This window comes from Nomascus leucogenys, chromosome 12 (assembly GCF_006542625.1).
Source record: "Nomascus leucogenys isolate Asia chromosome 12, Asia_NLE_v1, whole genome shotgun sequence".
Lineage (NCBI taxonomy): Eukaryota > Metazoa > Chordata > Mammalia > Primates > Hylobatidae > Nomascus > Nomascus leucogenys.
In genome coordinates, this window is record NC_044392.1 from 2,268,778 (window position 1) to 2,281,221 (window position 12,444).

The 12,444-nt window shown below is 41.5% G+C and overlaps 1 protein-coding gene across 6 annotated transcripts in view; it reads left to right on the plus strand.

The window, feature by feature from the left end:
- The window catches only part of AZIN2 (antizyme inhibitor 2), a 41,209-nt gene that overhangs the window by 20,266 nt on the left and 8,499 nt on the right, over positions 1 to 12,444 (plus strand). Inside the window, exon 10 of one of the 6 annotated variants that reach the window (XM_030823354.1) lies at positions 1,379 to 1,448. The exons of the other annotated variants lie outside the window; for them this stretch is intronic. Coding sequence (XP_030679214.1) covers positions 1,379 to 1,438 — 60 coding nt within the window. The 3' untranslated portion in view covers positions 1,439 to 1,448. The remainder of the gene's footprint in view (positions 1 to 1,378; positions 1,449 to 12,444) is intronic. 6 annotated transcript variants of the gene reach the window in all.

The following is a 12,444-nucleotide window of genomic DNA, read 5'->3' on the forward strand; positions in this document are numbered from 1 at the left end:
AGAGACGGGGTTTCACCGTGGTCTCGATCTCCTGACCTCGTGATCCGCCCGCCTCGGCCTCCCAAAGTGCTGGGATTACAAGCGTGAGCCACTGTGCCCGGCCTGCTTGGCCCTTTTTTGTGTGTTTCTTTTTGTTTTTTATTTTTATACATTCAGCAAATAATGCAGTACTCTCAAAGCAGTACTCTCAATATTCAAAGCACTGTGCTGAGGTCTGCAGAGGAATTGTCTGTGCTTTGGAAGTATAGCCCTGTTGGATAGAAACGTGTGTGTGTGTTGTGTGTGTTGTGTGTGTGTGTGTGTGTGTGTGTGTGTGTGTGTGGTTAGTATACAAGCTACAACCATGTATGAGAAAAGTACAGAGCAAATATTGTTGGAGCTTTTAAAAAATATTTTAGTACTGTATGTTTCTAAAAGATAAGGAACTTAAAAAATCACAATTCCATTATTAAATTAAAAAATGAATAATTCCATAGTATCCCCCATCATCAGTGTTGACTATCCCCAACTGTCTCGTAATGGTTTTTATATTGATTTGCTGAAATCAGGAGGCAAAGAAGTTCTGCTTGGTGCATTTGGTTGCCATGTCTCTCTCTCCCCCTTTTTTTTTTGGAGACAGAGTCTCGCTCTGTCACCTAGGCTGGAGTTCAGTGGTGCGATCTCAGCTCACTACAACCTCTGCCTCCTAGGTTCAAGCTTTTCTCCTGCCTCAGCCTCCCGAGTAGCTGGGATTACAGGTGCATGCCACCATGCCTGGCTAATTTTTGTATTTTTAGTAGAGATGGGGTTTCGCCATGTTGGCCAGGCTGGTCTCGAACTCCTGACCTCAAGTGATCCACCTGCCTCGGCCTCCCAAAGTGCTGGGATTACAGGCGCGAACCGCTGTACCTGGCTCCCACCCTCTTTTTAAATCTGTTTTTGTTTTTTTTTTTTGGTAATTTTAAACTGAGTTGTTTTTCCTGTGGAGTTTCCTGCATTCTTGATTTTACTGATTGGTGAATTTCCTGAATTTCCCTTTGGTGCTTTTGAACATGTTTCTCTGCCTGGTATTTTTTTTTGCAATTAGGTAGATTTAGTGGTTTGAATAGTGTCTGAATCAGCTTTGGAATAAAAATGCTCCATGGGGGAACTTGTCTTTGTTCTCCCTTTAGAGTAATAAGCATCCTTATCATTTAACCCACGTTGCCTTCCATGCAAAATCGTCACTATCTTGACTCATGCGTTATCATCCTCTGGCTTTCTTTTTCAGTATAGGTTTATCACATCTGAATCTATTCCTCAAGTGTATTTATAATTTATTGTATTTTTTTTTTTGCTTTATAAAAAGGTATTTTGATGCATGTAACCTGTTTGGGCTTTTTCTCCCTTCATATCACAGTCTAAGAACCACTCACCCTGCTGCATGTTTCTAGAGTCCATTCATTTCATTGCTGTGTAGCGCTCTTTTGGTGAGTATGCTGCAGTTTATTTGTCCATTCTCCTCTCAAGGCATTTGGACTGTCTTTGGGTTTTTGCTACTGTGAATACTGCCGCTGTGAATTCTTGTTCCCCTCTCTCTGATGAGTGAGCAAGGAGTGGAATGGCTGGGTATAGGGCATGTGAATGTTTGGCTTCATGCGACAATGCCAAACAATTTTCTGAAGTGTTGTACTGACAATCCCACCAGCAGTGTGTAAGGACTCGGTGGCTCTGCATTTTCCCCAGCACAGGGTATTGCCAGACTGAAAACATTTTTCCAGTGGAGTGGATGTAAAATGGTATCTCATTGGGTCTTGATTTGCATTTCCCTCATCACTAGCAAAGCCGGACGTCTCTTTGTATATTTACTGGCCAAACGTTGTTTCCAGGAACTTCTTCTGGAGACTTTGTAAGTTGGCGTTGCCCTTCATGTCTGAATTTCTCCACCGAGTGATCTGTACCCACTGCCCCTGCTCACTCAGCTCCCTTAGCCCTTCCAGCCTCTCCAGTTGGGTACCTGTTCCACGATGCCACGGAAGATGCTCTTGAAAGTCCCTTCCACGCTGCTGGCTCTTCCATGTGGCTCTTCCGTCCCAGCAGCTGGTCCTCCTCTGTTTTCAGGCTCCCCTCTCCTGGCTTCTGTGGCAACATCCTGGGCCTTGGCTACTCTTCTGCTGTTCTCACCTTGTCTCCTTAGCACTTCTCCTGCTCACCCTTTAAGTGTTGACTGTCTTGGGCCTCAGTCCTTGATCTTCTCTGTCTATATGCACTTCCTAGGTACATGCTTCCGGACTGAGGCTCTTTGTATCTTCCATACTATCATCACTCCCAAATTTCTATCTCCATCCTGGATCACACCCCTGAGCTCCACACTTGCACATCCAACTACCCGCTTGACATTCCTACTGGGATTTCACAGACATCTCAAATTTAACTTGTTCAGAACTGAACTCTTGATTTCCAACCCCAAACTTCTCTTGGTAAATAGCACTGCCACTAGCCAACTGCTGAAGCTAAAAAAGTTGGCATTATTCTTGATTCTTGCTTTCCCTCTCCTTCCACATGCAGTCCACCTGCAATTCTTGAGTGTAGTTCCAAAATACATTTTGGTTTCAGTTAATTCTTTCTCTGTCGCCACCCTAATGCAAGCCACCATTGCCTCCTGCTTGAGCTACTGCAGTAACTGTTAACTGGTTTTCCACCCCATACTACTACCTGCTTACCACCCATTTTCCACGCTGCAGACAGAATGATCTTTTAAAATCCCAAAGATTATGCCCCTCCTCTGCTTAACACCATCTGTGGCTTCCCATTGCTCTCAGAATAAAACCTAGACTCTTTACCACAAGCAGCAAGGCTCTTGCCATCTTCCCAGCCACCTCTGCCCTCACTCCTGTCCCTGTTTTCAGCTCCACTTACCTGCTCCAGCCCCATTCCCCTCCTTTCTGTTTTTGTAACACCTAAGTTGTTTCTGCTCTCAGGGCCTTTGCATTCGCTCGCCCAGAATGCTGTTCCACTCACCCCTGAGACAGCTGCTGCATTCTCTTTCTTATGTCTCAGCTCAGATGTCACCTCGTCAGGGAGGCCTTTCCTGACTGCCCTCTCTAAAGTAGGCTCACCTACCCTAGTCAGATAATTTTGATACCCTGCTTATTTTCTTCACAACCCGTCATAATCTGTTAATTATCTTGTTTTTGTTTACTTGCCTATAGTCTGTCTTTTCCATTAGCAGGTAGGCTCTATGAGGGCAGCCACGTTGTCCAATTAGTTTCCTCTGAGTTCCCAGCACCAGACACATTGCCTGGCACATAGTAGGTGCTCACTAAATATCTGTTGAATGAAATGTGAATGGATAAATCAATCATTCAATAAACTGTGAGACCCTTGAGGGTCTCACATCTGTTCATATCTGTTTCCCTAGCACAGAACTTGGCATACAGTAAGTTCAGTATCTGTTGGAATTAAATAGATTTTTTTTTTTTTTGAGATGGAGTCTCACTCTGTCACCCAGGCTGGAGTGCAGTGCTGCAGTCTTGGCTCACTGCAACCTCTGCCTCCCAGGTTCAAGTGATTCTGCTGCCTCAGCTTCCCAAGTAGCTGGGATTACAGGCGCCCGCCACTACACCTGGCTAATTTCTGTATTTTTAGTAGAGACAGCATTTCACCATGTTGGTCAGGTTGGTCTTGAACTCCTGACCTCAAGTGATCCGCCCGCCTCGGCCTCCCAAAGTGCTTTGATTACAGGCATGAGCCACTGTACCCGGCCATTGTTTCTTTCATTTCTATGTCTCTGACAAGGAGAAAGCATTGCGTTTTTGTTTATTGTTTTATTTCTTTTGATGTCAATGTCTTTTTATATCCTCTGTTCACTTAATTTGGGAGGTCTTGAAGTTTTTTCTTGTGCATAGAAATGAGCTTGCATATGCATGTGTGCATGTATTTAATATGATGTTTGATACAAATATTTTTTTCACTCTAGTCGTTTATTATTTTTGTTTTGTAATTCTTTGTTATTCTTTCATAGACGTTTTGACACACTATTGTGTTTTAACTAAGTTTGTTGTAATTAATAGGAAGGAAATCTGTTACTTTCTTTTGTGCTCTGTTGTTATAGATTATCTTTATTATATATATATAGTCTTATAGAAATAGAATGTTTATTAGAAAAAATTTAACACAAATAGTAAAATAAAATGATTCACTAATCCCACCATTCAGAGGTGACTATTGTTAAACATACTTTGATTTCTACTTTTTTTGGGTTTAATGACTATTTTATTTTGTTTTATTTTATTTAAGACAGGGTCACACTCTGTCACCCTGGCCAGAGTGCAGTGGCACAATCATGCTCACTGTAGCCTCCACCTCCGAGGCTCGAGCCATCCTTCCCACTCCAGCTTCTGAATAGCTGGGACTACTGGCACATGCCACTATGCCTGGCTAATTTTTGTATTTCTTGTAGGGATGGGGTTTTGCCATGTTGCCCAGGCTGGTCTCGAGCTCCTTGTTTTGTTCAAGCAATCCTCCCACCTTGAGATTACAGACCCACGCCTGACCTGATAATTTTGTTTTAAAAGGTTGTCTAGTCTTTTTTTTTTTTTTTTTTTTTTGAGACAGAGTCTCACTGTCACCCAGGCTGGAGTGCAGTGGCGCGATCTCGGCTCACTACAGGCTCCGCCCCCCGGGGTTCACACCATTCTCCTGCCTCAGCCTCCTGAGTAGCTGGGACTACAGGCACCCACCACCTCGCCTGGCTAATTTTTTGTATTTTTAGTAGAGACGGGGTTTCACTGTGTTAGACGGGATGGTCTTGATCTCCTGACCTTGTGATCCGCCTGCCTCGGCCTCCCAAAGTGCTGGGATTACAGGCGTGAGCCACCACGCCCGGCCTAAAGGTTGTCTAGTCTTGCTAAGAATAAGCAAGACTTTTTGTTTACTAATGTCACGATTTAACCAATTTTAGCTGCTCTGATATTAAAAGGTGTTTTCGTTAATATACTTCTAAAATATTGGAAATAATCAGAGCTGGGTGCGGGGGAGAGAACTAAGCCCAAAAGCTCTAATTTACAATGCTGTAACATTTTGAAAGACCAATCTTGTTTTTGATTTCTACTTTTAAAAAAGTGTCATAGTGCACTTTGTTTTTCACTTTAAAATTTTATATATCGTGAGCATATGGTTTTCTTTAAATACTGATGTGTTAGGTGGACTTTTAAATATAGAAACATTTTAAATGTTCATTGAGTGCTCTAAAATGATACATATTTAGTGTGTGTATTAGTTTGTTCTCACACTGCCAAAAAGGAATACCCGAGAGTGGGTAATTTATAAAGGAAAGAGGTTTAATTGACACAGTTCTGCATGGCTAGGGAGGCCTCAGGAGACCTACAATCATAGCAGAAGGGGAAGCAGCACATCTTACATGGCCGCAGGAGAGAAAAGTGTGAAGGGGGAACTTCCAAACACTTTTAAAACCATCAGCTCTTGTGAGAACTCCCTCACTGTCATAAGAACAGCATGGGCGGAACTGCCCCCCATAATCCAATCACCTCCCAACAGACCCCTCCCTCAATATCTGGGGATTACAATTCAAGATGAGATTTGGGTGGGGACACAAAGCCAAACCATATCAGTGTGTAAAGATGCAATTCAACAAATGTGTATGAGCACTTCACAATTGCAAGATACAATCTGGTATAGGGTGGATCTGAGAGGAGGCAAGTATCGTGCGAGTTTTATGAGAATCTTGGTGGACAAAATTCAGGACAGTTACCCCAGTCCATGCAGAGAGATCCTCCTTTTATTGCCAAGATGGGGCTTTCTTACTTGCTGTTCCATTTTATTCTAGTTTGTTATGCTTTCAAAAGTGTGAATCTGTCTGGAATGTATTGCAATAGCACTTACCAAGTGTGTCCCTAGACTAAGAAGAGAGAAGACTCAAATAAAATTATAAATGAAAGAGGAGACATTACAAAATACCACAGAAATTCAAAGGATCATAAGAGACCACTACTAGCATGAATAATTATACACCAACAAATTGGATAACGTAGGCAAATGGATAAATTCCTAGACACATACTACCTACAAAGCCTCAATCATGAAGAAACAGAAAATCTGAATAGACCAAGAGTGAGTTAGGAGATTGAATCAGTAATCAAAAACCTCCCAATAAAGCAAAGCCCAGGACCTGATGGCTTTACTGGTGAATTCTACCAAACATGTAAAAAAGAATTAATACCAATACTTCTCAAACTCTTCCACAAAACTGAAGCAGAGGGAACACTTCCAAACTCATTTTACAAGACCACAATTACCTTAACACCAAAGCCAAATACACCATAAGAAAAGAAAATTACAGGCCATGTTCACATCGATGCAAATACTAGCAATCCAAATTAAATAGCACATTAAATAGCACATTAAAAGGATCATACACCATGATCAAGTGGAATTTATCCCTGGGATGCAAAGATATTTTAACATATCTGAATTTATCAATGTGATATACTATAATATTACCACAATGAAGGGTAAAAATCATATGATCATCTCAGTAGACGGGGAACAAGCATTTGACAAAATTCAGCATCGTTTCATGATAAAAACTTGCAACAAATTGGGTGTGGAAGGAATGTACCTCAACATGATAAGGGCCATATATGACAAGCTCACAGCTAATGTTATATTCAACAAGGATCCTAAGGTCAGGAGCAAGACTAAGATGCTCACTCTCACCATTTCTATTTAGTGTAGTACTAGAAGTCCTAGCCAGAGCAATTAGAGAACAGGAAGAAATAAAAGACATCCAGATGGGAAAGGGAGATGTAAAATTTTCTCTGTTTGCAGATGACATTATCTTATATATAGAAAACTCTAAGGCTGGGTGTGGTGGCTCACGCCTGTAATCCCAGCACTTTGGGAGGCCAAGGCTGGTGGATCACTTGAGGTCAGGAGTTCAAGACCACCCTGGCCAATGTGGTGAACCCCTGTCTCTATTAAAAATACAAAATTAGCCAGGCGTAAAGGTGTGTGCCTGTAATCCTAGCTACTCAGGAGGCTGAGGCATGAGAATTGCTTGAACCTGGGAGGTGGAGGTTGCAGTGAGCTGAGATCATGCCACTACACTCCAGCCTGGGCAACAGAGTGAGACTCCATCTCACACACACACAAAAAGACTGGCACAGTGGCTCACGCCTGTAATCCCAGCACTTTGGGAGCCGAGGCAGGCAGATCACTTGAGGTCAGGAGTTCGAGACCAGCCTGGACAACATGGTGAAACCCTGTCTCTACTAAAAATGTAAAAATTAGCCGGGCATGGTGGTGGGTGCTTGTAATCCCAGCTACTCAGGAGGCTGAGGCACAAGAATCATTTGAGCCTGGGAGGTGGAGGCTGCAGTGAACTGAGATGGCGCCACTGCACTCCAGCCTGGTGACAGAGCCAGACTCCATCTCAAAAAAAAAAAAACAAAAAACTCTAAAGATTTCACCAAAAAACTATTAGACTTAATAAGTTCAGAAAAGTTAGAAGACACAAAATTAACATACAATGTTTCTATATGCTAACTATCTGAAAAAGAAATCAAGAAAACTATCCCATTTGCAATTGCATCAAAAAATTACTTAGGAAATGTAAGGAGGTAAGAGATCTGTACACTGAAAACTAGAAAACACTGATGAAGGAAATAAAAAAGGACATAAATAAATGGAAAGATATCCCATGTTTGTGAATTGGAAGAATTAATACTGTTAAAAGGTCCATACTACCCAAAGTGATCCATAGATTCAATGCAGTCCCTATCAAAATTCCAATGATCTTTTTCCCAGAAGTATAAAAAAACCTCAGATTTGTATAAAACCACAAAAGATACTAAATAGCCAAAGTATCTTGGGCAAAAAGAAGAAAGCTGGAGGCATCACATTATCTGATTTCAAAATATACACTAGAAAGCTATAAAGTAAGCAAAACAGCATGGTACTGGCATAAAAACGAACATATAGACCAGTGGAATAGAATGGAGAGCCCAGAAATAAATCCATGCATTTACGGTCCATTGATCTTCAACAAACGTGCCAAGGACACACAATGGGAAAGGACAGTCTCTTCAATAAATGGTGTTAGGAAAACTAGATATCCACATATAGAAGAATAAAATTGGACGCTATCTCACACCATGTACAAAATGGATTAAAGACTTTCAGATTGACTTTTTTTTTTTTTTTTTTGAGACAGGGTCTCACTCTGTTGCCCAGGCTGGAGTGCAGTGGTGTGATCTTGGCTCACTGCAGCCTCTGCCTCCTGGGTTCAAGTGATTCTGCTGCCTCAGCCTCCCGAGTAGCTGGGATTACAGACATGTGCCACCATGCCCAGCTACTTTTTGTATTTTTAGTAGAGATGGGGTTTCACCATGTTGGCCAAGCTGGTCTCGAACACCTGAACTCAAGTGATTCGCCCACCTTGGCCTCCCAAAGTGCTGGGATTACAGGCGTGAACCACCATGGCCCAGACTGACTTCTTTCACTTGGTAATATGCACTTAAGTTTCCTTCATGTCCTTTCATGGCTTGATAGCTCATTTCTTTTTAGCACTGAATAATATTCCGTTATCTGGGTGTACAGCAGTTTATCCATTCACCTACTGAAGGACATCTTGGTTGCTTCCAAGTTTTGGCAATTATGAATAAAGCTATTATAAACATCTATGTGTAAGTTTTTGTGTGACAAACATTTTTAACTCCTTTGGGTAAATACTAAGGAGTACAACTGCTGGATCATATGGTAAGAATATGTTTAGTGTGTTTTTTTTTTGTTTTTTTTTTTTTGAGACGGAGTCTCGCGCTCTCACCCAGGCTGGAGTGCAGTGGCGCGATCTCGGCTCGCTGCAAGCTCCGCCTCCCGGGTTCACGCCATTCTCCTGCCTCAGCCTCCCGAGTAGCTCGGACTACAGGCGCCCGCGTGGTGGCTCATGCTTGTAATCCCAGCACTTTGGGAGGCCGAGGCGGGCGGATCACGAGGTCAGGAAATCGAGACCACGGTGAAACCCCGTCTCTACTAAAAATACGAAGAATGTGTTTAGTTTTGTAGAAAATTGCCAAACGATATTTCAAAGCGGCTGTACCATTTTGCATTCCCACCAGCAATGAAAGGGAGTTCTTGTTGCTCCACATCCACACCAGCATTTGGTGTTACCAGTGTTCTAAATTTTGGCCATTTGAGCAAGTGTGCAGTAGTATTTGTTGTTTTAATTTATATTTCCCTGATGACATATGTTTATTTGCCATTTGTATATACTCTTTGGCGAAGTATCTGTTAAAGTCCTTTGACCATTATAAACAGAGTTTTAGTTGTTTGTTTTCTCATTTTTGAGTTTTAAGAGTTCTTCATATATTTTAGATAACAGTCCTTTATCAGATGTGTCTTTTGCAACTATTTTCTCCCAGTCTGTGGCTTGTCTTCTCTTAACATTTTCTTTCTTTCTTTCTTTCTTTCTTTCTTTCTTTCTTTCTTTCTTTCTTTCTTTCCTTCCTTCCTTTCTCTTTTTTTTTTTTTTTTTTTGATAGAGTCTTGCTCTGTCACCCAGGCTGGAGTGCAGTGGTGAGATCTTGGCTCACTGCAACCTTCGCCTCCCAGGCTCAAGCGATTCTCCCGCCGCAGCCTCCTGAGTGGCTGGGATTACAGGTATGCACTACCAAGCCTGGCTGATTTTTGTATTTTTAGTAGAGACGGGGTTTCACCATGTTGTCCAGGCTGGTCTCGAACTCCTGGCCTCAAGTGATCCGCCTGCCTCGACCTCCCAAAGTGCTGGGGATTACAGGTGTGAGCCACCAGGCCTGGTGAATATTGTCTTTTGCAGTGCAGAAATTTTTAATTTTAATAAAGTCCAGTTTATCAATTCTTTCTTTTATGGATTGTGCCTTTGGTGTTGTGTGTTCTTTTTTTTTTTCTGTAGTTCTTATTACTTTCTAACATACTATATAATTTACTTGTTTGCCTTCGCCCTGCTAGACTGTAAACCCCATGAGGACAAGGACCTTTGTGTATTTTGTTTATTAGTGTGTCCCAAGCATACAAAACAATGATTATCCAAATATGTATTAAATGGCAACCTAATTCTGAAACTGGATTTTTGTTTTGGAGTGTATGCTGAATCATGGTAGCATTGACCTTCAGTTTTGATATCTGTGTGGGTTCCTAGGGCCTAGTCAAGATGGAGAATCCAATAGGATGCCCTTACATAGAGCTGAGAACCCAAAAGAAGTATATCCTTAGTGTAAGAGTCAGCTAGAGAAAAAAGCCCATTCTACAGAGAAGGGCAGCAAGAAAACTTCCCTGTTTTGATCTTGGTAGTGATTGGAAGAGAGCAAAAAATTGAGATTTTGTAACCACAAGCCAGCCTTCTTTTGAGCTTGTGGCCCAAATTCATATTAACTATGGTCTGAAAAGCCTTAAGTCTCAAAACAATTTCATCTGGCGGAAGCAAACAAATTCTCTCTGGAGGAGGAATCTTCAGTTTAGGCTTCTCACAGATAAGGTTTCAAAGTACATGAGCTCACAGTCAAAAATCACAACATACAAAGAAACAAGTCATTGTGAGGAAGAACCACGAAAGCAATAGATAGCAGATCAGACCAGCATTTACTTCATATATTGGAATTATCAGGTGCTAACATTCTTTTACAATGTTTGAAGAAATAAGAAATTGAAAATATGACCAAAGAATAAGTGAATATAAAAATATGTTTTAGCAGATTTTGAAAAGGATTAAACAGAACTAGAAATGAAAAATATGAAAATTGAAATTATGGCCAAGGTAAGCAGCATATTAGAGACAACAGAAGAGAGAATGAGAGAATGAGAAGATAGAGTTGAACAAAGTATCCAAATGTAGCACAGAGACAAAAAGATATAAAACAGGAAAGGCTAAGGAAATGGTGCATAGAGTGAGAAGGTGTAATGTCCAATCATAATTTCAGGAAGAGACGGTATCAGGATACAGATGCCACACTAGTAATTTGAACAGGGAAATTTTAACATAAAGAATGGTTAACTCTAAAGGTGGTTAATTACAATTACTAAAAGGGGTAAAACCAGCTACCACCCCTGGTCCTGAGGGAGAGTGAACAAGGGAGGAACTTAGAAACACAGAGGAGGAGGGCTCCTCCCTCCAAGGCTGATATTGCAACCTTTGAGGAGAGGCTGCAGTGTCACAGAAACAGCAGTCTACCAGTGGCAAAATTGTCAGAGGGTGACTACTGCAACAATCCATGCAGCACAGAAGCAGCCTGCTGCTGAGTGGGGGAGAATCTTGCTGGAAGGTGCAGGCCAGGGCTAAGCTGTGAAGGCCACTAAGGTGAATGCTACCATGTACTTGCTGGGTAACCTTAGGCAAGTTACTTAATCTCTCTGAGTCTTATTTCTCTAGCTTCTCCAGTTGGAAAATGAGGGGGCTGAACTTTAATTACTAATGTTGCTTCTTGTTTTGAAGTGAGGCCATTCCAGTGTATTTCCACGAAGTTAGAGTTGGTTCCTTATTGAAATGGTCTGTCTTCATTGTGGAGTTTTGTTTTGATTTTTCTGTAGTTTTGATCAAGAATAGATGGTACAGCTATTGAATGCCATGTTGAGATGTTAAAATGTAAATATCTAGAGTAACCACTATAAGAATAGAAATAATATAACTTCTAACACAGAGGGTAATTAAAATAGTTTAGTTTTGATCCCAGCATAAGAAATAGACCAGCTGAGGCAAACTGGGAAGAATATTGAAACACATATATAATTGATAAGAGATTAGTAGACAAAATATATGAAGAATTCTTTTTTTTTTTTTTTTTTCCTGAGACGGAGTCTTTTCCTGTCGCCCAGGCTAGAGTGCAGTGGCTCGGCTCACTGCAACCTCCGCCTCCCAGGTCCAAGCAGTTCTCCCACCTCAGCCTCCCGAGTAGCTGGGATTACAGGCACAAGCCACTGTGCCCGGCTAATTTTTATATATATATTTTTAGTAGAGATGGGGTTTCACCATGTTGGCCAGGCTGGTCTCGAACTCCTGATCTTGTGATCCTCCCGCCTCGGCCTCCCAAAGTGCTGGGATTACAGGCGTGAACCACTGCGCCCGGCCTGAAGAATTCTTAAGTAAGAAATAGAGACAAACAAGAATCTCAAGAAAATAAGGAAAAAAGCAACCCAACAGAAATACAGGCAAGAGACTTTACCAGGCAATTCACAGAAGAGAAAATGAAAAGGTGCTCAGTGGTATCAAGGAAATGCAAATAAAAGTGAAAATGAGATACCATTTCATACCAAGTAGATTAGAAAAACATTAAAAGCATGATAATGCCAACTGTTGGTGAGGATATGGCGTAGCTGGGTCCTTAGGCACTGCTAGGTGGGAGTGGTGTATCACTACTTTGGGAAACAAGTAGGCATTATTCAGATAAATTTAAACATACGTATGTCCTACCTTACAGCAAGTTCCTAGGCCCGTAT